The 22,974-nt window shown below is 39.4% G+C and overlaps 1 protein-coding gene across 2 annotated transcripts in view; it reads left to right on the forward strand.

Moving 5' to 3' along the window:
- The window catches only part of STAT4 (signal transducer and activator of transcription 4), a gene marked incomplete at both ends in the record, with an annotated part of 91,883 nt that overhangs the window by 61,967 nt on the left and 6,942 nt on the right, over positions 1-22,974 (forward strand). For both annotated transcript variants that reach the window (XM_082630727.1, XM_082630726.1), the window contains 8 exons: positions 780-872; positions 3,692-3,751; positions 4,054-4,071; positions 4,158-4,251; positions 6,059-6,103; positions 17,405-17,488; positions 19,008-19,106; positions 21,941-22,076. In XM_082630727.1, coding sequence (XP_082486853.1) covers positions 780-872; positions 3,692-3,751; positions 4,054-4,071; positions 4,158-4,251; positions 6,059-6,103; positions 17,405-17,488; positions 19,008-19,106; positions 21,941-22,076 — 629 coding nt within the window. The remainder of the gene's footprint in view (positions 1-779; positions 873-3,691; positions 3,752-4,053; positions 4,072-4,157; positions 4,252-6,058; positions 6,104-17,404; positions 17,489-19,007; positions 19,107-21,940; positions 22,077-22,974) is intronic.

The following is a 22,974-nucleotide window of genomic DNA, read 5'->3' on the forward strand; positions in this document are numbered from 1 at the left end:
CCTGAGACTAAAACAACATTGTACATCAACTATACTTCAATTTAAAAAAAAAAAAAAGGAGTAAGTCAAATGTTATCCATTTAAATGCCTCCTGGGAGCCTCAGTCCCATGGAGTTGGGAGGACACCCTGGCTGGGGTTTTGGTGTTCAGGTGAAGGAGTGGGGGGAAGTGTTAAACAGTGAGCCTCAGGGTGCAGTGAATAAAGCTCCAGACAGTTCCAGAAACATTTCTACTCTTCACTGTTTATTCATCAACACTTCTCCCACCACCTAACTCGGTTTTTCATGAGCCACCACATCACCCACCCAAAGTTCATTTTTCATCTTTTAGAAAAGAAGATTTCAAGGATTTCTTCTCAAGTACATATCCAAGAAATGAAGGGTGGAGAACATGTTTATGTTTATAAGCTCATCTAAAGGAAAAAAAAAAATACTAGTATGTACCAGAAATCCTAATGTCTAGCTCAAAAATGGCATGAAATTAACTTTCTACTTGATGTTTAGTATGATAAAAATAGACTGGGGCTTTTATTCTTTACCCAATTATAACAAGAATTATTTACTGTTGTTACTTTGGGACAGTCTTTAGGTATTTCCCATCTTCTGGTATTTATTTATGAGAAGTCTTGGAAAGATGTGAGCTTAACAAGGGTTTGAATGCCTTCTAATTGTAGAAAATTTGGATTTTATAAGAGGACAGCATCCTGTTACTCTGTGGTTTTCAGCCTGTCAATGTTTCCAGTGTTTTCAAATGACGTGCTTTATTTCCTTTGAACCCAGCTCATTTGTGGTTGAACGACAGCCATGCATGCCAACCCACCCTCAGAGGCCGATGGTACTTAAAACTCTCATTCAGTTTACTGTAAAGCTAAGGTAGGCAGAATGTATTCTATCATTTCGTATTTATGATGCCATAGCCACTGTGTGATTAAGGCTAGTTTCTCTCATTGTGCCTTTCATTCAACTATTCTTTACTGAGCACCTCCTGTATACCCAGCACTCAGCTATGGTAAATACCCACAGAAATGTTAAGGTGAGAGCCCTGCTTGTAAAGAGTAGAACAATGAAGATGAGGACATGAGAGTTATTAGCATGAAAGTATGAAATCACAATATCGGACAACATGGGGATTAATTGCTCAAAAGGCTGACTTGAGAGAAAACTGGGGAGCCTGGAGAATGCCTTGTGGTCACTGAGGAAGGGCCCTGAGGGAAGAGCAGGGGCGTGGGAGAGTGAGACTATAGAAATAATGACTTCCTGGGTCTGTTTTGTAAGCATGGGGAGCAGGGAGAGAGAGAATTGAGTAGATAGGTTGGAGACAGGTTATGGAAGGGTTTGAATATCCTATCCAGGAACTATAGTGGAACATTCTTCACCTGTGATCACCCAGCAACTAGCTTATTGGATGGTCCATGAAAAATCTCAACACCACGATTTTCAGTACATCCTTATTATGTACCTGATTTAAAGAGAAATGATTATGTTGTTGCCGCTTTATCTATGTATCTGATCCTTTTCATTTGCATGAGCAAACTAAAGCATACAGCTTTCCCTAATGACACTCTTAAAATAATGAGTTTGACTTCAAACTTTCAAAGATTTTCATCATGCCTCAATCTCTTGAGTCCCAAAGCTTTACATTTCTAATCACTAGGTCACCTCTGGAAAGCTGAAATTCCAGACTAGTACTAGAGGTGGTGATGCCATGATAGATGGTGATTTAGGATCCCATGATAGCATCCCTGATCACAGATCACTATTGGAACTCCATTTTAAGTTTAGTTTAGTTTCATTTTATTGAGATATAATTGACATACAACGCTGTATAAGTTTAAGCATAATGACTTGACATACATAAGTTGCAAAATGAATACTACAATAAGTTTAGTTGACATCTATCACCTAGGAACTTCATTTTTAAAAGGAAGGCATTTGTCTTTCGTTTGCATTTCAGAAACCCTTCTTGAAATTCTTAATCATTTCCTTTGTGTGAATTTGCACCAAGACTTTAAGAAACAAACAAACAAAAAAGGCAGAGACCAGGTTCCTTTTTAAAATTTTATGACTTTCAGAAGGTGTTCCTTCCTCATCCCCACATCTCTATATAGCCCAGAAAATTGTAACACTAAAAGGAAATAGGATAGAAGGGTGGTGGTATATATTGCTACTTTTCCTTGAGACACCCCCATAGATGATATGTTCAGTCTAAGATGCTCTGTGGGACGAAGGGGAAGATGAGTAGGGACTGCTCGGCAAAGAGTTCTGAGAGGAAGAGGTCCCTGAACGGCGTGGTGTTTGAACTGATTGCCAGAGGCACAGACCATTAGTCCCTGGCTTAGGTGTTCTGCCTTCCTCTTCCATCTAACTGTTCGGTCCCCATCCTTCTTCTCTGTACGCTGTCCTCCACTGTCTTGATAGATGATCCTTTACTTAGTATTCAAGATTTTGCCTAAAACCCCTCTCTACCATAGCATTCCATCCTCCTGTTTCAAAGGAAGGGGGTGACCTGGGACTCCCTTTTGTCGTCAGCATCCTACAGTGAATGAGATCCTTCCTGAAATAGGATAGAGAGGAATGCAGAGGGGAAAAACATCTTGTCTTACTTCATATGACCTCCTCACCCCTCACTGCCAACAACTGTACACTTATTATATCCCAAGCCCTGAAACCAATCCTGGCAGGATTTTTAAGGAACCTCTGCTACATTATTTTTGTTTCGTTTGGGCTGTCTGTTGTCTATGATTGTATTTCTCTAATGCCATTCAGTTGCTTATTACCATTCTCTATATTCCAGCTCTTTGGCTAGACTTCTTCCTTTGATGTATAGCCATGTCTACTCTGCTCCTTCCCTCGACTTCACTATGCCAGTTTCCCAGTGCCTGGGGCTGTACAGGGTCTATATGAGGAGTTCAGTACATGCTGAGTGAATGAACAAGGTTTGGGATGAGTGCATAAGTGAATGAGTGAGTGAGTGGCTGAATGAATGTCTCTGAAGCTGAACTGAACCTGCAGAGAGGGTGTGTCATAGGGTACAGCTCGGAAGAGTTGGGAAAAGCTAAGGAGTGAAGGAGGGCTGACACAAGAAGGAATTAAAGGAATTGTTATTCTGACCTTTGATCATTTGTTTGTTTGAAGTTAGGTCTTTTTTAGTTATGAACGTTTTTGCTGTTACTTACATATAGTGTCTTTAAAGACTGCAAATGCATTTGAAGTGGAATTTTCCTTATTCTACTAGAGTCCTAGTCTTTATCAGTATTTTACCATAAAACAGTTATCAAAACATTTGGTCTTACTAAGCTTACAATTTTTTTATAATATGAGAATAAAATGGAGCCACATTAATAGGCTTGCAAAAATTTTTTTTATTCATACATTTAACCCAAATTTGGGCTTTAGCCAAAATATATAGCTATTTTTCTGACCTAGCCAATGTGTTATCCAACACACATCAACTGAAGCAATATGGAAACACTTTCCAAGTATGTGTTATATTAAGTGGCTGATGTCAATATGAGTAACATGGCAAAGTAAAGAGGAATTGGACATTTGAAAAACACACTAACATATGACTGGAAATAATGTGAGTTTGATTGATATGTGTTTGCTGTAAATATATTTAAATTTTTAAATATAAAAAGGCTTTTAGCCATTAAAATTTTTATCTTTAATTCTTTATTTATGTGTCTTTCCAGACTACTGATAAAATTACCAGAACTAAACTATCAGGTAAAGGTGAAAGCATCAATTGACAAGTAAGTTTCTAATTTCATTTTGAAACATGAAAATGTAAGACTTTTTAAAAAAGAGCTGTCCTTATTTTATAGAATAATTTTAAACTTTTAAATTTACTTCTCTAACGTTACATATCAATGTACTTCAAATATTTGACTTTGAAGTTCAAACATTTAACAGAACTCCAAGGAAGACTTACTTTAAAATTTTTACTATAAAGACTTGAAATGAAATTTTATATACTATCCCCTAAAGTGTCATAGAAAAAATATTATTAGATCTATTAAATAAATCATTTTAAAGAATCTTCTTGGTTTTACAGGAATGTTTCAACTCTAAGGTAAGACATTTACTTTAGAATTTTCGGCTGTTCTCATAAATATATTTTACCTGAGTCCACGTAAATAGCCAAGATTTTCTCTCTAGCAATCGAAGATTTGTGCTTTGTGGAACTCACGTCAAAGCCATGTCCATTGAAGAATCTTCCAGTGGGAGTCTCTCTGTAGAATTTCGGCATTTGGTGAGTTTGGCAGTAAAATTACACAAGCTTTTTTTCTCCTCCAAATTAGACACATTTAAGCTAATAGGCCTTATAATTTAATGTGTTTTGTTCTTTAGTGTTTCTTATGCGAATTAAGGGCCATACTGAGAAATAAAACATGCCATCATTGAAGAATTTTAAATGGTAAAAAGAACTCTGAACCTTGACTCTGAAGGTGTGAGTTCTTAACAACGGTGATGTTGTGCCTAAATATATGTCTTAATTAGTTAAAATATTTTGGTAATAATGACAGAGATAATCTGTCTTACAGTCGATAGGCATTCCTGGTTTCATTTTTTAAATCTCCCAAATGATACCAATAATGACATGTCTGGCTAAAGTCTCTTTCATTTGAGGAGGATTAGCTTGGGGAAATGTGATGTTTCTGGGTGTGAGTTGCACAGTTTGCCTTGGCATTTCTAGAAAGCTTCTGACCCAGCCTCATCCTGTTACTTCTTGCTTTTACCACTTCCTCTTAACCTAGAGTTCTCTTCCTGCTTTCTTTCTAATTCTTTGCATAGTTCTTAGATTCCCAAAGACCCTGCTTGTCTTGCCAAAAACATGTTGCTCATCTGGTTTATCAGCATTTGGGAGGTACCTCACCTGAATGTTGGGGCACCACTGAAGCAGTCTCTAAAAGTCTACTTCCTTAAAGATAAAATTTATGGTAACAGAAAGATATCTGCGTACATAAATTTATGCTGGTTTTCATTTTGTTTTTATTTGGTCTTCAGTATTGAAGAGTGCATTTCTTTGTAACTGAATCCCTCTATATGACACTGCTAAACCAATAAAATGTAATGAGGAGTGATGACATATACATCCTTATAACTAGAACTCTTTTCGCTTAAGTTCAATTCCTATTTTCAAGGAACTTTCAATAATGGCCAATGTTTGCTAATAAGTGAAGCTGTAAGAGGCCCTTCTGTCTCCCAAAAGAGTCACTTGGAAAAGGAAGGACAAAGAACAAACCAAAAAGTGGTGGGTCTCTATTCCAGCAGAGATAATATATAAAATAACAAAACCTTAGTTTTCATGGTGCTTTTCTAGTTGCTAAACATTTTCACGTATATTATCATTTACATAATACTTTAATCACTTTTTAATACAAAAGTAAATATAGAAAATCAGAGAAAAAATTAAAAACCACCTATGATCCCAACACCTTGACATAACATACTTATTTTTACATTTTCATTCATATATATATATATATATATATATATATATATATATTCTTTTTGTTAAGTGGGATCAGATTGCACACACTAATTTGTTTTCTGTCCTATTTTTCCCATTAAGTAATCTATGTCATGAACATTTCTGTATCTCCTGCTCTCATGGCATTTAGTACTTCACTGCGCTATGTGGCATGCTGCCCCATTGTCTATTTCCCCAGGCCTGTGTGTTAGACTTGATTTCGTAGGCTTTGAGAATCATCACGGCTGAGCTCAGATGATACTTGTCAGGTACAAAGGAGTACTGAATAGATTATTCTAAAACATCCCAGCATGATTTCCTCTTTCCAAAATGTGACTGAAAAATACAGTCTTATGCCAGCTTGCTCCCTTATCTCAGCAAAAGTTCCTAAAGTGGCATACCTTGAGATGAAACAGGAAGCTCCTTTCTGTTGAATCCGGGCAGCTATGTCACATCAGGTTTCAGTGAGTTAGAAAACATCTCGGTTACTCTTCTAGAAGTCAAAATTATGGGCCAAGAAAACCCCAACTTGATATTTAGCTGATAATGCTTCTCCATCTAAATACTGTTGTTTTCTTTTACAAAGCAACCAAAGGAACTGAAGTCTAGTGCTGGAAACAAAGGAAATGAGGTAGGAAATATTTTCTCCAAAAGAATCTTTCTAGGAAATAATCCTATAATGTCTTATTTTTGCAAAGCTCTTAAACTGCCCTCTATATTTTTATATAAAGTCAAATTCATGTTTCTCTAGTTATACATGTAAAGCTTGATAAATTGCAGACAGTATAAGAAATTTTGTTATTAAAATAGAAAATGCATATAACACCCTCCTAAGAAAATGACTATTAATATTTTGGTTCACATCATTCTAGACTTTTATCTTGACTTTTATACTTTGAAAGTATATATACACATTGTTTCATAACCTGCTTTTTTTATCACATAGCAAATGTGAGGTGAACAGCTTTCCATAAACTTAAATACTTTGGACAACATGACTTAAAGTGGTTGCATTATATTGCTATAATTTATTTAGTCAGTCCATTATTATAAAATATCTTAAAATCACTCATTTTCCACAGATAAGAGGTAAGTCTTGAACGTCATGACCCAGTATGTGAAAATCACAAGTGAAAAACTCCTATTACTTTATGGTATCAGTTACCTTGCTCTTGTATTAAAGTTGGCATTTCACTGGATGAATTGATTAAAAGAACAAACTGGTAGAGCCCAAGTGTTCGAGTTTGAGTGAATAAATAATAGAGTGGTCAAATCCTGGATCGGAAGTGGCTTTGGGAATCAGCTATTTAGTTGACCTAGATACTAGGGCATATGTTTATGCCCTACATATTTGGAATTAGAAAACCTGGGTTTGAGTCCATTCTGACAGTGACCAAAAATGTGATCCTTGGCAAATGATCTGATGGAAAAATATTGCATTTTTGTCCTCTAAGAGATCAGAGTAGTAATTCCCAGTGCTCCCTGCTCAGAGAAACTGCATATGTAAGACCACCTACATGATGCAGTTATAAAGCAATGAGGCTTGTTTCTAGTATGGTTGGTATGGATCCAATCTCCTGGCTTTATAGTCACAGCTCCTATGAGAAATCCCTTTGAATTATTTGGAAGAAGAAAAGCACTTTATAAATCCAGCCTTCAACTGCAGTCAATCTAGCGCACTCCACAAAACCACAAAGATCCATCACAACAGGTTTTATGCTCTACATTTTCCCTTCCAAGAATTCTTCATTCCCTTAATCGTATCTTAAAGATCTTTTGCCAGATATCACAGCCTCACCGAGGATGAGCTAAGCTTTCCTCCCAGGGTAGAACCTTGGCTTAAGGCAGAGCATCAGACAGGTTTCTCAGCCCAGATATCACAGGAGCAAAGCTTTTGAGTTTAAGGATATTCTAGTAAACCAAACAAGTAGGAGTTATTCTTCTCACCTTATAGAAATCCATAAAGGTTTTCCAAACTTCCTAGTTGAAACATTAGCTCATTATAAATAAAAGCCCATTTTATGATTACCCCTGGAATTTTGGGCAGAGTTGCAAACAGTATTTCGTGCAGTGACCTCCCTGAATAGTATTTACTAAGTCTGAATAGACTGAGCACAGTGCTTCTAAACTCTTCTTAAGGAAAACAAATCAAATGGGAGTAAATCTAAATCCCTGAACTCTTTAGTACCTTGTCATCTTTGTGAATGTAAAATCAAAATCTTTACTTGGATTTCTCTAGAGACAAATCTAAGTAAATCATCTTCTACTATAGAAAAACAACTGCCTACTTCTCTGTCTTTGAATTTATTTCCTCTCATTTTCTGATTAATAACAAAATCATATGGTTATATCAGAATGATTTTATTTCTTCCTTTTCTTTTTGTTCCAAGTTTGCTGGAGCTGAATAATTTTATTTTAAGCTATTCTTTGAGCTCCCCCTGTTGACAGAATTTTAATATGACTCCTAGGTACATTTAAAACAAACCATGGACTTGAATGCTATTTTACGTGCTACAGGAACAATTGAAAAGTCACACAATATATGAAGTGGACTCAGAAAGATGAGCCTGGGCACTCAGGGGCTTGGCTAGGCAGTAGGGGTGACGAAAGGAAAGTCAGGAAAGAGTGGGGGAAGATCTGATGATAAAATGGGCTTCATAAATTAATGGGGCCAGGGATTGAGGTAACCAAACTTTAGGGAGAACAGGAAGCTAGGATGTTATAACCTCATTTTTGAATTTCAAACAGTAGCTGTCGCTTATTGCTTATCTGTGAGCACCTGAAGCAGGAGTTCGCAGCCTGATAAGAACTTATTTGACAAACCCTCGTGCGGCATTTACTATGTATCGGGCGCTGTCTAAGAGCTTCACTGGCATTGATTTACGTAGCTCTTGCAAAAGCCTATGAAGTAGATACCGTTAGTGTCATACTTATTTTGGCTAGGGAACCTGAGGCACAGAGTGGTGGAGCTAAGATGATTCAAGCCATAGCAGTCTGGCTCCCATGTCCGTGCTCTTGGCCGCTGTGCTGTGCTCCCTCTGTAGTCATGAAACTTTCCCTTGGACAGGCTGCCCCAGTTGGCCCTCCTCTTTGACCCTTGCTGCCCCTTTATCTCATCCCAGCCCACCATTTGCTGAGATTCCTATAAGGGAGATCTTTTTTTTTTTTTTTTTTTTGAGATTTATGGCATGAAATTTATTTTTCTGATTCTTTGAAAAGAAAATTTAAAGATATATAATTTTATGCTTCTGTACTTTTATTGTTGCCTAGTATTACCTAATTTTTCTTTAAATGAAATACATGAGGCAAATAACTTGTGGGAGAAATTTGTTATGGTCTGGCAGCTCAATCTGCTTGAATGTTTTTTGGTTTTTTGTTTTTTGTTTTACATCTTTATTGGAGTATAATTGCTTTACAATGGTGTGTTAGTTTCTGCTTTATAACAAAGTGAATCAGTTATACATATACATCTGTTCCCATATCTCTTCCCTCTTGCGTCTCCCTCCCTCCCACGCTCCCTATCCCACCCCTCTAGGTGGTCACAAAGCGCCTATAAGGGAGATCTTTGCGGGTTTGCGAACAGCATCTCATCCTTTCCTCTCTGTTCCAGCTGCTGCTGCCGTTGTCCTTACTTTACCCACCTGCTCAGAAATCACATAGCTACCTCGCACCGGAATCCTTACGAAGGGTAGAAGGAACTTAAAATAATGCTTCCTGAGAAAACGTTGACTTCTCCCTTATCTCCTGTGTGCATCGGTGCGGTGGTGGAAATAGCACTGCCCACGACTCTGCCTCTTACAGGCAGCTGACCTTGCACTAGCTGTTTCACCTCCCTAACTCCTTAACTATCAAGTGGTTTCATGTTCCTGCACTTCATAGGGTTGTTGTGAGGACCACACGAGATGGCGTGTGTGAGTCAATTGCCGTGTGCTGTGCGGATGTCTGCCGTGGGCTTCCTGATCAGCCCTCCAGGCTGCCCTCTGGAGGCAGGTGGGGAAATGGCTCTAAAGGTGGTACCTGGCCTAGGATAAACCACTAATCCTTATCCTTCCTCCTCTGCCCACCTGCCAGGTGCTCTGCTGGAAACATTCCCTTTCAAGGACCAGTGAGCATGGCTTTCTGGCTCCAGGTCCATGCAACCTCAGACCACCCCATATATAGGCCCCTTTTATAGGATTGCATGTCTACCTGCTGCCCGCCCCATCACCACACCCCACAGCTTAGGGTCCCTCAGTTCTACATTTGTGGTTGTGAGAGCTTAGACTGAATGCGCATTAAATGATCACGGACACACCATGACAGTTTCCCCAAGATTGCCAATCCAAACCTCCTTAGAGTTGCAGCACCCCGTGTCTGTTTGACTCTGAGATTAGCCAGGAAGAGGTGACCTGTCAGGATGTTCATGGGCACCTGGCTGTAGCATTGGGTGAAGGGAGGACGTTGATGTTGCCCTAGACTCATGCTGTCCCCAGAAGGCCAGGGAGAACAATGGTGCCACCTCCTTGGTTGGGGGCTGGTGAAGGGTGGAGCTCTGGGTCCCCCACCCCTGTTTCAATCAGTCAGCTCTATTTTAAATATTTTACAGATTGGGACCCAGGTGGGAAATTTACTTTTTTTTTTTTTATTAGTTTCTGCTCTACAACAAAGTGAATCAGTCATACATACACATCTGCTCCCACATCCCTTCCCTCATGCATCTCCCTCCCTCCCACCCTCCCCATCCCACCCCTCCAGGCGGTCACAAAGCACCGAGCTGACCTCCCTGTGCTCTGCGGCTGCTTCCCACTATCTATCCACCCCACGCTTGGTAGTGTATATATGTCCACGCCTCTCCTTCGCTTTGTCACAGCTTACCCTTCCCCCTCCCCAGGGAAATTTACTTTTAAGAATATGCTTCAGGGTTAAAAAAGATTTGAAAACCGTTGGACTAGTCGATCTCTAAGTTCCTTTGACTGAGATTCTGTAATCCTCAGAAGTACAACAGAGGGTAGGGTCATTTTTTTCAAAATGAATTTGATTTTGAGAATCTGCTTTGAAATGAGGAATCTGTAGACAGGCTATCTACAGATTCCCAGGAAGCAACCTTTCCCAGAGGTCCTTAGAGCCAGCTAGAGAGTGATTTTTTTTATTAGTTTCTGCTTTATAACAAAGTGAATCAGTTATACATATACATCTGTTCCCATATCCCTTCCCTCTTGCGTCTCCCTTGAGAGTGATTGTTGAAGTGCAGAAATTGTTTGAACAGGGAGGCTGGAATTGCAGTGTCTCGAGTTTGCTCTGTCAGTAGGCTTTAACTGATAAATGACAGTTTTAGTCACAGACTGAGGTGTTAAGTAATTTTGTTTATGTGGTGGAAAGTTATGAAACACAAAGAAGCTATTAATAAAGCCTGGGTGACTTGAGTTTCGTTTAACAAAATAGCCAGACAGATGTTCTTTCAAGGTTCAGTGTTCTCAAACACAGAGCCACCACTCACACTCCAACTAGCTTGAGCATTTTCACAGGAAGTTGATTTCCTTCTGAACTAGTTTGAGTAGTTGCAGTGCTTTCTTAAGACAAACGTTGGTACCAGAATAACACTAAAAATGTAGACTTTTTCTGCAACACTCTCCATACAATCCCCTTATATTATGGGCTGAGAATCTGTTGTAACTTTACATTCATTTCCTATGAGTCTGTGATTAAAGTCTGTCTCTCATTTGACTGTACCATTATTTCCCCTCTTGTTGTTTCCCAGCATCTAGGCCAGTGGTCTCCACATGATAGGGACTCAACAGATACTCATTAAGCAAATGGATTATTGCAGTTGTTTTCTATTCCACATGGTTTTCCATGTGTGGCATTATCATAGAGTATGGCTTGTTAAGAGAAGAGCAAGATAAACAATAAGGTCTTACGGTATAGCATGGGAAACGGTATTCAATATCTTGTAATAAACCATAATGGAAAAGAATATGAAAGAGAATATGTATATATATGTATTACTGGATCACTTTGCTGTACACCAGAAACTAACACAACATTGTAAATTAACTATACTTCAATTAAAAAAATACCAAAAAATTTAAAAAGACGAGCAAGAAATTTAGATGAAAATCATCCTTATTCCAGTCATATTTTCTTAACAGAGGCTGTCTTTCAAGTCAAAATCCAAAAGCCATAGCCGCTTGTTAACATATTCTAGGTTTTCAGGGTGTGCTGTTAGACACTGAGCAGAGATAACATAAAAGAATATGGTGACATCTATACCTACCTTTCATCAGTTTGTGTATTTTTTTCCAGGTGGAGCCCTGCTCAGGTTGTTCAGCCAGTTTTCCAGTTTCTTAGCAGATTATCCAGTGGGTACAATACAGTCAATCCAGTTATAATATCCATGTCATATAATATAAATATCATAAATATGGATATTTTAAATCTCTAACCATCTCAGATGGTTAAAATGGCTTTTAATACAGACATTAATGGTACATCTTATCTATGATATTTTGCCAGTGTGTAAGGAATGGACCCTGGGAACGTGAGATTGAATAGTGTCTCTGGCTTGGACTGCACTGGTCAAATAATAAAGCCTGTGATGGATGGCCATTCAAGCTTTGAAAATTAATGACACTCTCTTCTGTCAGAACTGCTTGTCTCCAGTCATGTGTATTGTCCGTCAGCTTCCTTGTTGGATTTCATTCTAAATGTGCCTCACAGTTGCATCAGGGGTTTTAAGTAAACATTAGAAATTAGTTTGAATCACTGAGAAAACCTCTCACCACCCACATTGCAGTTTAATAAAGTAATATTTAATGTACAAAGTCTCCTTCCCAAGTTAATGGACAACCTGTGTGTCATTGCTCTGTCTGTGGAGTCCTGCCATTTGGACAGTGACCACACAACTGCCATAACCCAAAGATCTGAGGGAATTATCCATAATGAATTATCTTATCATATATATATGTACACATTTAATCATATAAATTAAACTATAGAGGCTAGAATGGGGGAGGGATAAGCACTCAAAAGGCTCCCTGTGGCTGCCCTCCAGCTGTGTACCCCCCTACAGAGAAAGACGTCTGAGCGGTCAAGGCTATGTGCTCACCCAGAGCCTAGGGCTGCAGAATTCCCAGCCCCTAAGACCTCAAGCCCAATTCCAGGGCATGTACAGACCTCCTCCCCAGGTATGCTCTTTTCAAGCACAGATGACACCATCAATGCAAACATTTCTAGGCACAAGGAGAGACCTAGGGGCCACACTAGTCCAAGGAAGCCCCTCACAGAGGTGGAAGAGAGGGGGATGGGCCTCGGTCCAGGATGGCCACACTCTCCCCAGGCCAGCATGTTTGTGGGGCTTTGACGAGTTAAAACCTGGCCAGTTAGGTCAGGTGAAGGCTTAGCTGTCAAGGCAGGAGACGAGACCATATCTTAACAGTTTGTTCACTTGCTTTGTAACAGCTAAATAGTTAGACATGCAGTATGTGGTCTCCATCTGTGTCCTTGCCTCAGGCTTCTAAATGTGCTGCCCAGGCTTGTGTCCTGTCCGCCACTGAACTCAGTGAGAATGTGAGCTCCCCCCCGCCGTTAGTGAACATGGACTTGTGGATTCTTCATTTGTCTCAGTGCTTTGCATAGCGTAAACACTTCCTCCCCATAGGGCAGTGAGATTTTCTGTTGTTTAAAAAAATGTGGTTTTTGTTCACCTTGGTGCCTGAACATAGCCAACTACTTCATGTCCTGCTCAGTCAAAGGAAGAGCAATTTATTTATTTCAACACATAAGGGGATGTCAGGGGAGGGGGCTGGCTGTTTGGTGTGTTGGGAGTAATTTTAGGGGTGGTCTAAGGGAATTTTCAAGAGGAATTTTCAGGAACATAACTTTCTACTAATCCAGTAAGAAGCAATCTCACCACGTCAGTCTAGGTTACTCCAGGCAGTATAAGGTACCACAATGATCTAGCCCAAGGGAGAGAGGAGTTTTTAATTTTCTATTTCCTTCTCAGGAACAAATTCTATTTTAATGTGCCTCATTATCACCAAAGTCTTCCCCATGTAGTTGTTATTCATATCATCATATTAGAACCATTTTTATTTTTTGAAATTTATTTTTTTTTTTTTTTTTTTTTTTTTTTTTTCTTTTTTGCGGTATGCGGGCCTCTCACTGTTGTGGCCTCCCCCGTCGCGGAGCACAGGCTCCGGATGCGCAGGCCCACCGGCCATGGCTCACGGGCCCAGCCACTCCGCGGCACATGGGATCCTCCCAGACCGGGGCACGAACCCGCATCCCCTGCATCGGCAGGCGGACTCTCAACCACTTGCGCCACCAGGGAGGCCCTATTTTTTGAAATTTAATACCAATGGATTCCAGCTTACTATCAACATATATTCAGCGGTAGATGTCCCTTTCCCTCAGGGCTGACTCAGCCACCCCCCAACCCCACCCTGACTTTTCTAACCTAGATAATTCCACTTCTGTTCATATGTTCCCCCAGGGCTTGTTGTTTTTTTTTTTTTTTTTTTTTTTTTTTTTTTTTTTTTTTGCGGTGTGCGGCCCCTCACCGCTGTGGCCCCTCCCGTTGCGGAGCACAGGCTCTGGACGCGCAGGCTCAGCGGCCATGGCTCACGGGTCCAGCCGCTCCGCGGCATGTGGGATCTTCCCGGACCGGGGCACGAACCCGCGTCCCCTGCATCGGGCAGGCGGACTCTCAACCACTGCGCCACCAGGGAAGCCCGGGGCTTGTTTTTAAAATCGTTTTGGCTTTCTGTACCATCTGTAAATTTTCCACATCCCTTTTGAGACGAAACACAATGTGGATACATCGCACTGAGAATAACTGCCTCATAAATTCCACCCGGGGTTTTTGTTAAAATGCAGAATCTGGTTCAGTAGGCCTGGGATGAGGCCAGAAATCCTGTTTTTCCAACAAGCTTTTAGATGATGACCGTACTGCTGGTCCTGGGCACATAGCAAGTTGCTGTCAGATTTCATCATGGAAAAACAGCAATTTCTGTCCCACTCCTTCCGGCTCCAAACCCACTCCCCAGAGATGACCATTTTTTGAGCTATAAATATCATGCTAATATCATACTGATACTTCCTGATTTTTTTATTTTATACACTTAACTCCTGAATTATTTCTATAAAAGATTAAGCTGTGGCTCTCTCTCTCTTTCTAAACTTTTTATTTTACATTGGAGAATAGTTGATTCACAATGTTGTGTTAGTTTCAGGTGTACAGCAAAGTGATTCAGTTATACATATAAATGTATCTATTCTTTTTCAAATTCTTTTTCCATTTAGGTTGTTGTTACACAGTATTGAGCAGAGTTCCCTGTGCTATACAGTAGTTCCTTGATGGTTACCCATTTTATAAGAGCTATGGCTCTCTTATACCAGCTCTTCATACATATGAATTTCACCCATCTTCACAATATTATCATATAACGTGTTTTGGTTAGTTAATATATTCAATGTTTACATTACTATGATTATATAAACATTGTTAACAGCTGAACCATGTAACATAGTATGATTGTATTTCCATTCTTGTATTATTTTAGCTTTCCCTGGATTTATTAGTTGCCTCAGATTTTTTATTTAATCAATTTATTTTATGTACCTGTTACTAATGTAGCCCCAAACTTTCCTTCAGAACTTGAAAGGTCCTTAAAATATAGTCATACAGGTCCATCTGAATTTCTGTCTTTTTCTTTCTTTTTGGCAACATCCCTCTGGGAACCCTCCATCTCTTGCTCCAATCTGGGCTGATTGCCCTCTGATCCTGTTGCACAGTCATGTTTTGTTTTTTTTGTTTTCTGTTTTTTTTAAACTTACTCTCATCATCATCCTGGGGAGTGCATCTCCTACTTTACTAGGTATTGAGACATTATTCTCAAACAGTGATGGTACCAACTCCCATCAGAATGTATAAGAGTAACTATTGGGTTATGCCTTTGATAGTTCCTCTAGTCCATTTCCTCTGTTCTCTTTCCGGAACTTCTGTTTGTTGTTTTGAGTTTGTTGATTCTTTATTTCTTATCTTTTCTATCCTATTTTTTATTTCTTTGGAGTTTTTTTGTTTTTCGTTTTTTTGGTTTTACTTTCTGGGACATTTCCTCAGCCCTACTTTCAGCTCTTCTATTGTTTTGTCTATTTCTCTTATTATATTTTTAATTGTTCATCATTCTTTTCTGAATGCTCCTTTTGGTAGTATACTATCCTTCTTTCATGGATGTAATGTATTGTAATATATTGTTACATCTGTAAGGATGTAACATCTGAAGTCTTTTAAACATCTTTAAGAACTTTTTAATGAACAAAACATATATGTATATACAACTATATACTAAAGTATATAGAGAAATACAATGAACCTTCATTTTTACATCACCCAGCTTCAACAATAATTAACATTTTCCCTGTCTTAGTTAATCTATTTTCCCCATAAACACACACATTTTTCCTGGAGTACTTAAATTCCAGATAGTATAGCATCTTACTCATTGATATTTTGGTAGGTATCTCTTATCTAGAACATAAAATTTTTTAAAAACCTAACCACAATACTCTTATCACACACACAAAAAGAAAATAGCATTTACTTAAAATCTTTCCTTAATAAAACTCCATTATTTGTTCAAATTTCTCCACTATCTTGAAAAGATCTTCATACAGCTGGTTTGTGCAAATCAGTATCCAAACAATGTTCACCCATTACAGTGGTTGATTTGCCCCTTTCCTATGCCATTTATTTGTTGAGCTAATGTATAAAACTGAGCCTGATATATGTTTTTTTATTATAGTTTTTTTAAACTTTTCATTTTCTTTTTGCATTCTCTCTTTTTTTCTGAGTTCTTGGTTGTTGATTTTTGTATCTGCATTTCATGTGAGAGGCTTTGTCAAATGTTGGATGACCATTAGCTTACTGCTTAAGAGCACTAAAAAACTGGAAGTTCTGTGTGCATCGTAGGGATTTAGACTTAAGAGTGATTATTAGGACCTGGCTGTCTCACTAGGGGATCCCTAAAGGCAGTGTCTGTAAGTTGTTTCTCCCTTGGTCTGGTTACCTCCCGGATATCTCTCCTGGAGGTGTCAAGCAGAGACAGGGGCATGGGCTTCCCCTAGATTTGACAGGATCTTCTCGCACAGCACCTCACCCTGCCCTCATCTTGGCCTTGTATCCAAAATGCAGAGAGCCTCTCTAGTTCCTCTGATACATCCGCTCCAGAGAGTAAACGTCCTGTCTCCCACCAGTGTCGGGGAATGTTGGGAACCACGTTGCATGGGCTGGGGCTAGTAACTGCTCCTCCTGTTCAGCCCTCACTCCGGACTCAGGGGGCCCAGTGCTTCCAACCCCTGGTTCTGAGACACACTACCCCTACTGCCACCCTCGCTCCACACTCCCCTACCTCTCATTTCAAGACCTAGATTACAGTTTTATTTTCTTGGAAAGTAAATAAAACCCTAGCTATTACTTTACTGAAGTTTCTGGAAGGAGCTAGGGAAAGTACACGTTTTCCACCTACCATGTTTAACCAGAAGGAAATCTTGCTTTTTTTAAAAAAACAAATCCATTATGACATTGACTTGTTTCTTTTATAGCTACACACATCTGGCTTGCTTTTACTAATGGTTGGTAAGTCAAAAGGACTAATTTCCAAAATTAAAAATAAGGAACAATTTGTCTGAATTCAACTGATGAAAATATGCTGGAATTGTAAAAACTAGAAATTATATTGTTTTGGAGACTTAAAATCATTCTGTTTGTGGAAAGGAAGATTTCTCAAACTCTGTATATACTTTAAATAACCTTTTAAATAATAAGAAGGAATGTTGCATAATAGGAGGTGTTTGAGGGTATTTACTGTAAGAATTTACTAATGTTTATAAAAGCATGCCTAATAATAGATAACAACTATGTATTTGTAAGATAGCAATTTCTTTCTCCCCTTAGGGCTGTCACATGGTGACTGAGGAGCTTCATTCCATAACATTTGAGACACAGATCTGCCTCTATGGCCTGACCATAGATTTGGAGGTAGGTATTTCAAGGAATATCTACTATTTACTAATAACATTTTCAGGAATTGGTCATCATTTGAAGATGAAAGCTCAGTATTTTCTAGGTTTTAGTACATCCCTTATTCATCATTTTTGTTTTAATTTAGAAAATCAGTATGTCAAATATTCACTGATTCGTCAACATATATTATTCTGGTTAAATATAAATGATAAAATCTCACAGTCATTATGATTCAAGACATTGAATAATTTGTTGCCCAGACTGTTTGTTTGTCTGTTTGTTTGTCTGTTTGTTTTCTGGGATTCCCTGAGTCATGGATACTCAGAGGAAAGCCTAAAGAGAAATAAGTATACTTGAACCATGTCATGTATGATATATTTTCAAAATTTTAACGTGTACATAAAAATCCCTCAGAAGAAAGGTTTTTATAGTATAATGAGCAAAGACCAATGATAGGAACATTAACGGTCCATTGTTTTGATCCTCTTATAACAGTTACTATTGAACTCGAAGAAGGAATAAGGAAACTGGGGATTAAGTTGAACATGATTGACAATGAGCTCTTGAAGGCAGGACATTACACCTTTATCCCTCCATTACCTGTGCCTAGCACAATGCCTGGCACATAATAGATGCTCAACATTTGTTGAATAAATGAATGAGCGCATGAATGAACACACAATTTCACACGCTTGAATATGGTCCTATTTGTAGGATATGTTGTTTTAGAGTTCTGCCTTTGCTCTTTTATCTTAACGAATGTAAACATGTTTATAAAATTTTCCATGGATTCTTTCCTCATCTCTTTTCCTTAAATGTCTGTTTCCATGAGCTATTAAGTTCCTCAGGTGGGTATTGCACTGTCTACAAGCAACCTAACCTCCGTTAATGGGAAGGGACTAATGTAAGTTGGTTAGGGTCCCAGACTAGTCTGTGAAGCCGGTTTATTCCATAAGGTTGAAAACTTCTGCACGATAGTACTAAGTTGAGTGCCATGACAACAGATGAGGCAGCTCTATCTCCCATAATGCTTTGTATTCCAAGATCGCTTGCCTCTCCGTCTTCTACAGTTAAAACTCCCATATCTGATACTGACATTAATTAGATGTTAGATCATAATTTGAATATATTAATCCATTCCAGAGATAAGTTTTAAATTAGATTCTTAATGTAATTTATTAAGAGGAAATTTGCTAAGTCAATACAAGCTCTAATTAGTTACATTTTAGGCAGTACATGATATAAGAAAGTAAAAATATCTCCACAATGTCAAGGAAGATATTGGAGCTGACTGACCAAGCACTCTGAAAGGATTCCTATTTGTATAGCTCCTTTCCTCCCTGTACCTTGACTCATGTATGCTCAGAAGGTTCCAGTGCCTTCAAGAATCATTTTAGTGACCAAGGCAGTATAGACACCACTGCCTTGGAGGAGTGAGGTTGGCTTGAGATGGCCCTTTAGGGAAGAGGGCCAAGTGTAAAATCAGTGTAAGGTACTACTACCTGTAATAACTGTGCTATTTTTTTTTAACCAGACCTGCTCATTACCTGTGGTGATGATTTCCAATGTCAGTCAGTTACCTAATGCTTGGGCATCCATCATTTGGTACAATGTGTCAACCAACGATTCCCAGGTACAGTCTCTCTCTATTTCTGTTTCTCCTCCTTTAATTCTATTTGATTTGTTTTATTGTTAACAAAACCCATCTGCCCCAAAAGATGTGTGTGTGTGTGTGTGTGTGTGTGTATAAATTTTGGCGTGACTTTGTGGGTCGTTTATTCCAAAATTCCAATATATCCAGTTGTATGATTCTTCCCTCATGTCATATTTAAAGTAATATGTTCTGATGTACTTGGACCCTGAGAGAATTCTGGCTAGCAGGTATTCTTTATTTCTGACGGTCTGGTCAGCTCCCAACCCTGTGCATCACAGAGAGTTCTAGGGCCATCCTGTGGCTCTGTTAACTAGGCTCTGGGGAGACTCCTCTCTCCAGAATTTGATATCTGACTGTTGTGTTTACCTCCTCAACTACTTCTGGCCACACCTTATCCACACAGGCTCTTCCACAAAGGTAGAGAATTGGTTTCAAATAAGTGACTAGAATATTCATCAATCTCGCCTAACGACACTATACAAATTTTCAAGCTGATTATAGATTTAATCCATTCTAGGCTCAACTTGGGTTTTAATGCCATCTGGTGGTTATTTAAGATATGGAAGAAAAATTGGCCTCAAGTTTCAAAGCAAGCAGAGAATAGAAGCTCTTCTTAAAAGAAGGCCAAGGAAGGGCGTGGCAAAAAAAGATGAGTCAGCATTTCCCCTTGTTCCCTCTTACAAAACCCCAGTGTGTTGTCCTGGAAACCATGAAGGTCTAGAGAAAATAGGTCAGATGTAAATATTTCTTCTTTTTTTTTTTTTTTTTTTTTTGCGGTACACGGGCCTCTCACTGTTGTGGCCTCTCCCGTTGCGGAGCACAGGCTCCGGACGCGCAGGCCCAGTGGCCATGGCTCACGGGCCCAGCCGCTCCGCGGCATGTGGGATCCTCCCGGACCAGGGCACGAACCCGTGTCCCCTGCATCTGCAGGTGGATTCTCAACCACTGCGCCACCAGGGAAGCCCTAAATATTTCTTCTTGATTCAAAGCAAATGTTTCTTCCAAAGGGAAGAATTCTTTTACCTCAGGTCCTAGCAGTAGGAATAGTCATGATGAGTCGGCTCCAAGTGTTCCTTGGCTTTTGTTTTAATGTGCCTAATAAGGAAACAGCATGGAAAATGACTCAGCCCTGTTCCTTCTCATCCTCTGGTGCCCTGGCATCTGAGGGAGATTAACTGCAGAGAGGAACGCTGTACAGAGTGCCCTGTGCCTTACTTCCTCTCAGCCTGCAGTGAGAACAGAACTCACTAGAAAAGTTACCTGGTCTGTAAAGCCAAGAACAGCCAACACTTCTGAGATTTAATGTCATTCCCCATTAGGAGCTACACATTTGGAGCTTTTCATCCAATTCCAGGACGTAGGAAGGAAGATGGAATACTCCTCTGTCCTCTAGCCTCAGGGTGCAGTGCTGCCACACTTAGCTTTCTTCAGCATCCTTCTTCTATAAGAAAGCCACAAAGTTGTCACACTAAGCGTCTCAGATTCTGCTCTAGTCTTGGATGAGGAATCTGGAGAGGTATTTCATATACAGCTCCTAACACATAAATGCACAGCCTACATACAGAGTTCAGCAGAGCAAGTAACTCTGGTTTCCCTTCCTAACTCTATTCTGCTTCAAAACCTAAGCTGTGGGCTTCCCTGGTGGCGCAGTGGTTGAGAGTCCGCCTGCTGATGCAGGGGACGTGGGTTCGTGCCCCGGTCTGGGAAGATCCCACGTGCTGCGGAGCGGCTGGGCCCGTGAGCCATGGCCGCTGAGCCTGCGCGTCCGGAGCCTGTGCTCCGCAACGGGAGAGGCCACAGCAGTGAGAGGCCCACATACCGCAAAAAAACAAAAAACAAACAAACACAAAAACCTAAGCTCCTAGACCTTGATTATGTTCTATGTTTTCTGGTCATTTGTCCAGACATAATCCTTAGGTTCAAGGAAAACTGCCCCTCTAGAAATTCTTTGTCTCCATTCCTCTCCTACCTATTTCTCACTCCTTCTTGGATGCTGTGTCCTCTTTTATTGCCACCTTCTGAAGTCTCTTGAATTGGTTCCTTTTCTTGCTGCCCAGCTTAGTTCAAGTTCGCCAAAGGCCTTCTCCCCATACTGCAATGGATTTCTTAATTCCTCCTCCCACCCTTCCTTTCTTAAAACATCTTTCTTGGCTTTCACACCTTCTGCTTTCCAGTAATCTGAGGTGAAGTCTTCTGTTCCACCATTGTTGACCCATTTTCTGGTACAAACAATCTTACATGCAGTTGATCATACCAAAGATCCTCTTGTCTAGAGCAAAATAAGAAAAGACTACAATCCTACCCATAAAACAGGAGTCCCAGGTTAATTATGATTCATATGGTAGGGTCCCCTTCCTTAGCCTGGGACTTAACTGTTTTTGTGCTTTGGGATGCTTTGTCTGGTCAAGGTATAACTTGTACCAATCCATGATAAACCAATTAAATAACATGATATAGGTCTTGTTTACGATTAATATTATTTCAGAAGAGAGTATTTGTCTAACTTGTTGAACAGTGTTCAGTACTTGTATGAGTCGGTTGATAGACTACAGTCCAGGGAAAGTTAAAGAGCTACACAGTGATTCTTTCAAGGATAAGATAGAGCCATATATTATATTAGACTCAAAGAACAAGGGACTCTTTAGGAAAAGGCAAAATCAGTCTTACTGTAAAAGCACAACAGAGATGAGACAATGGTTCTGTATTATTAACTTAGGCTGGCCTAAAGAGTTTAAATCAGGAATCCTATATGTTGAACTACAGTGTGTTCAATGTGATTAATACATATAATCATCACTACAACTCTGTTTCAGAACTTGGTTTTCTTTAATAATCCCCCATCTGCCACTTTGAGTCAACTCCTGGAAGTGATGAGCTGGCAGTTTTCATCATATGTTGGCCGTGGCCTGAACTCAGATCAACTCAATATGCTGGCCGAAAAACTTACAGGTAAGAGCTGGTAGATGTGGAGGACTTGCCCCTGTTTTTGGTACTCAACCGTTTTAAAGAATGAGGGTGGTATTACTATTAATAATAATAACGATCATCACAATTTATTGAGTGCCTACTATATCACTGGGCATAGGGCTAAGTGTTATATTATCTTTCTCACAAAATTTCCTTAAGGCAGAATATTGAGGATAATTCATCATTCTATCCATTTTATACATGGGGATACTTAAGTTCAGAGGTTAAGTGACTTGCCACAGCTAGTACATACTAGAGCCAAGATGCAGGCCAGGGCTGTCCAGTTCTAAAGCCCCTTCCTTTCCACTCCACACTCCAGCCTCCAGGGTGTTCTTATGCCATATCCACTGAATGTACTGTGAAGCCTTAATGGTGCCTTGATCTTCATATTAATATTGCAATGGTCATTAACCAACTGGAAAACAGCTCATCCCAGGATCAGGAAATTTGTTAGAAATTGAAAACTATCCAGGTAATACTTAATTCTTCATATCGAGAGAATTTCAGTTTTGACTGATATTTCTAAAGTTTGCAAAATAGTCACTGGTGCTCCATGTAGTGACTACAGTGTAAGCTTTTTATAAAAGAATTTTAAAAGATGTGTATATTTTGACAAGTATAGGGTGAACACATTTGGCACCAAGAAAAGAGTTAAAATTGAATTTGTATACATTTCTAGTTAAAGTAGAGCCAAAGATGAATTTGAGCAGCAGTAGTAGAATCGTGTGTGATTTGGTTAAATTTGACTTACAAGTGATGCTGGGTCGCCCTTGTACTTACTATCCGATCAATTAGTGTTTAAATAAATTGGAAATATTACAAAATTTACTTAATGTAAATATCCTTTTTGATCCTTATTTAATTCATAAACCACAATAGT

The sequence above is a fragment of the Mesoplodon mirus genome (genome assembly GCF_964341445.2).
Source record: "Mesoplodon mirus genome assembly, chromosome: 8".
Classification (NCBI taxonomy): domain Eukaryota; kingdom Metazoa; phylum Chordata; class Mammalia; order Artiodactyla; family Ziphiidae; genus Mesoplodon; species Mesoplodon mirus.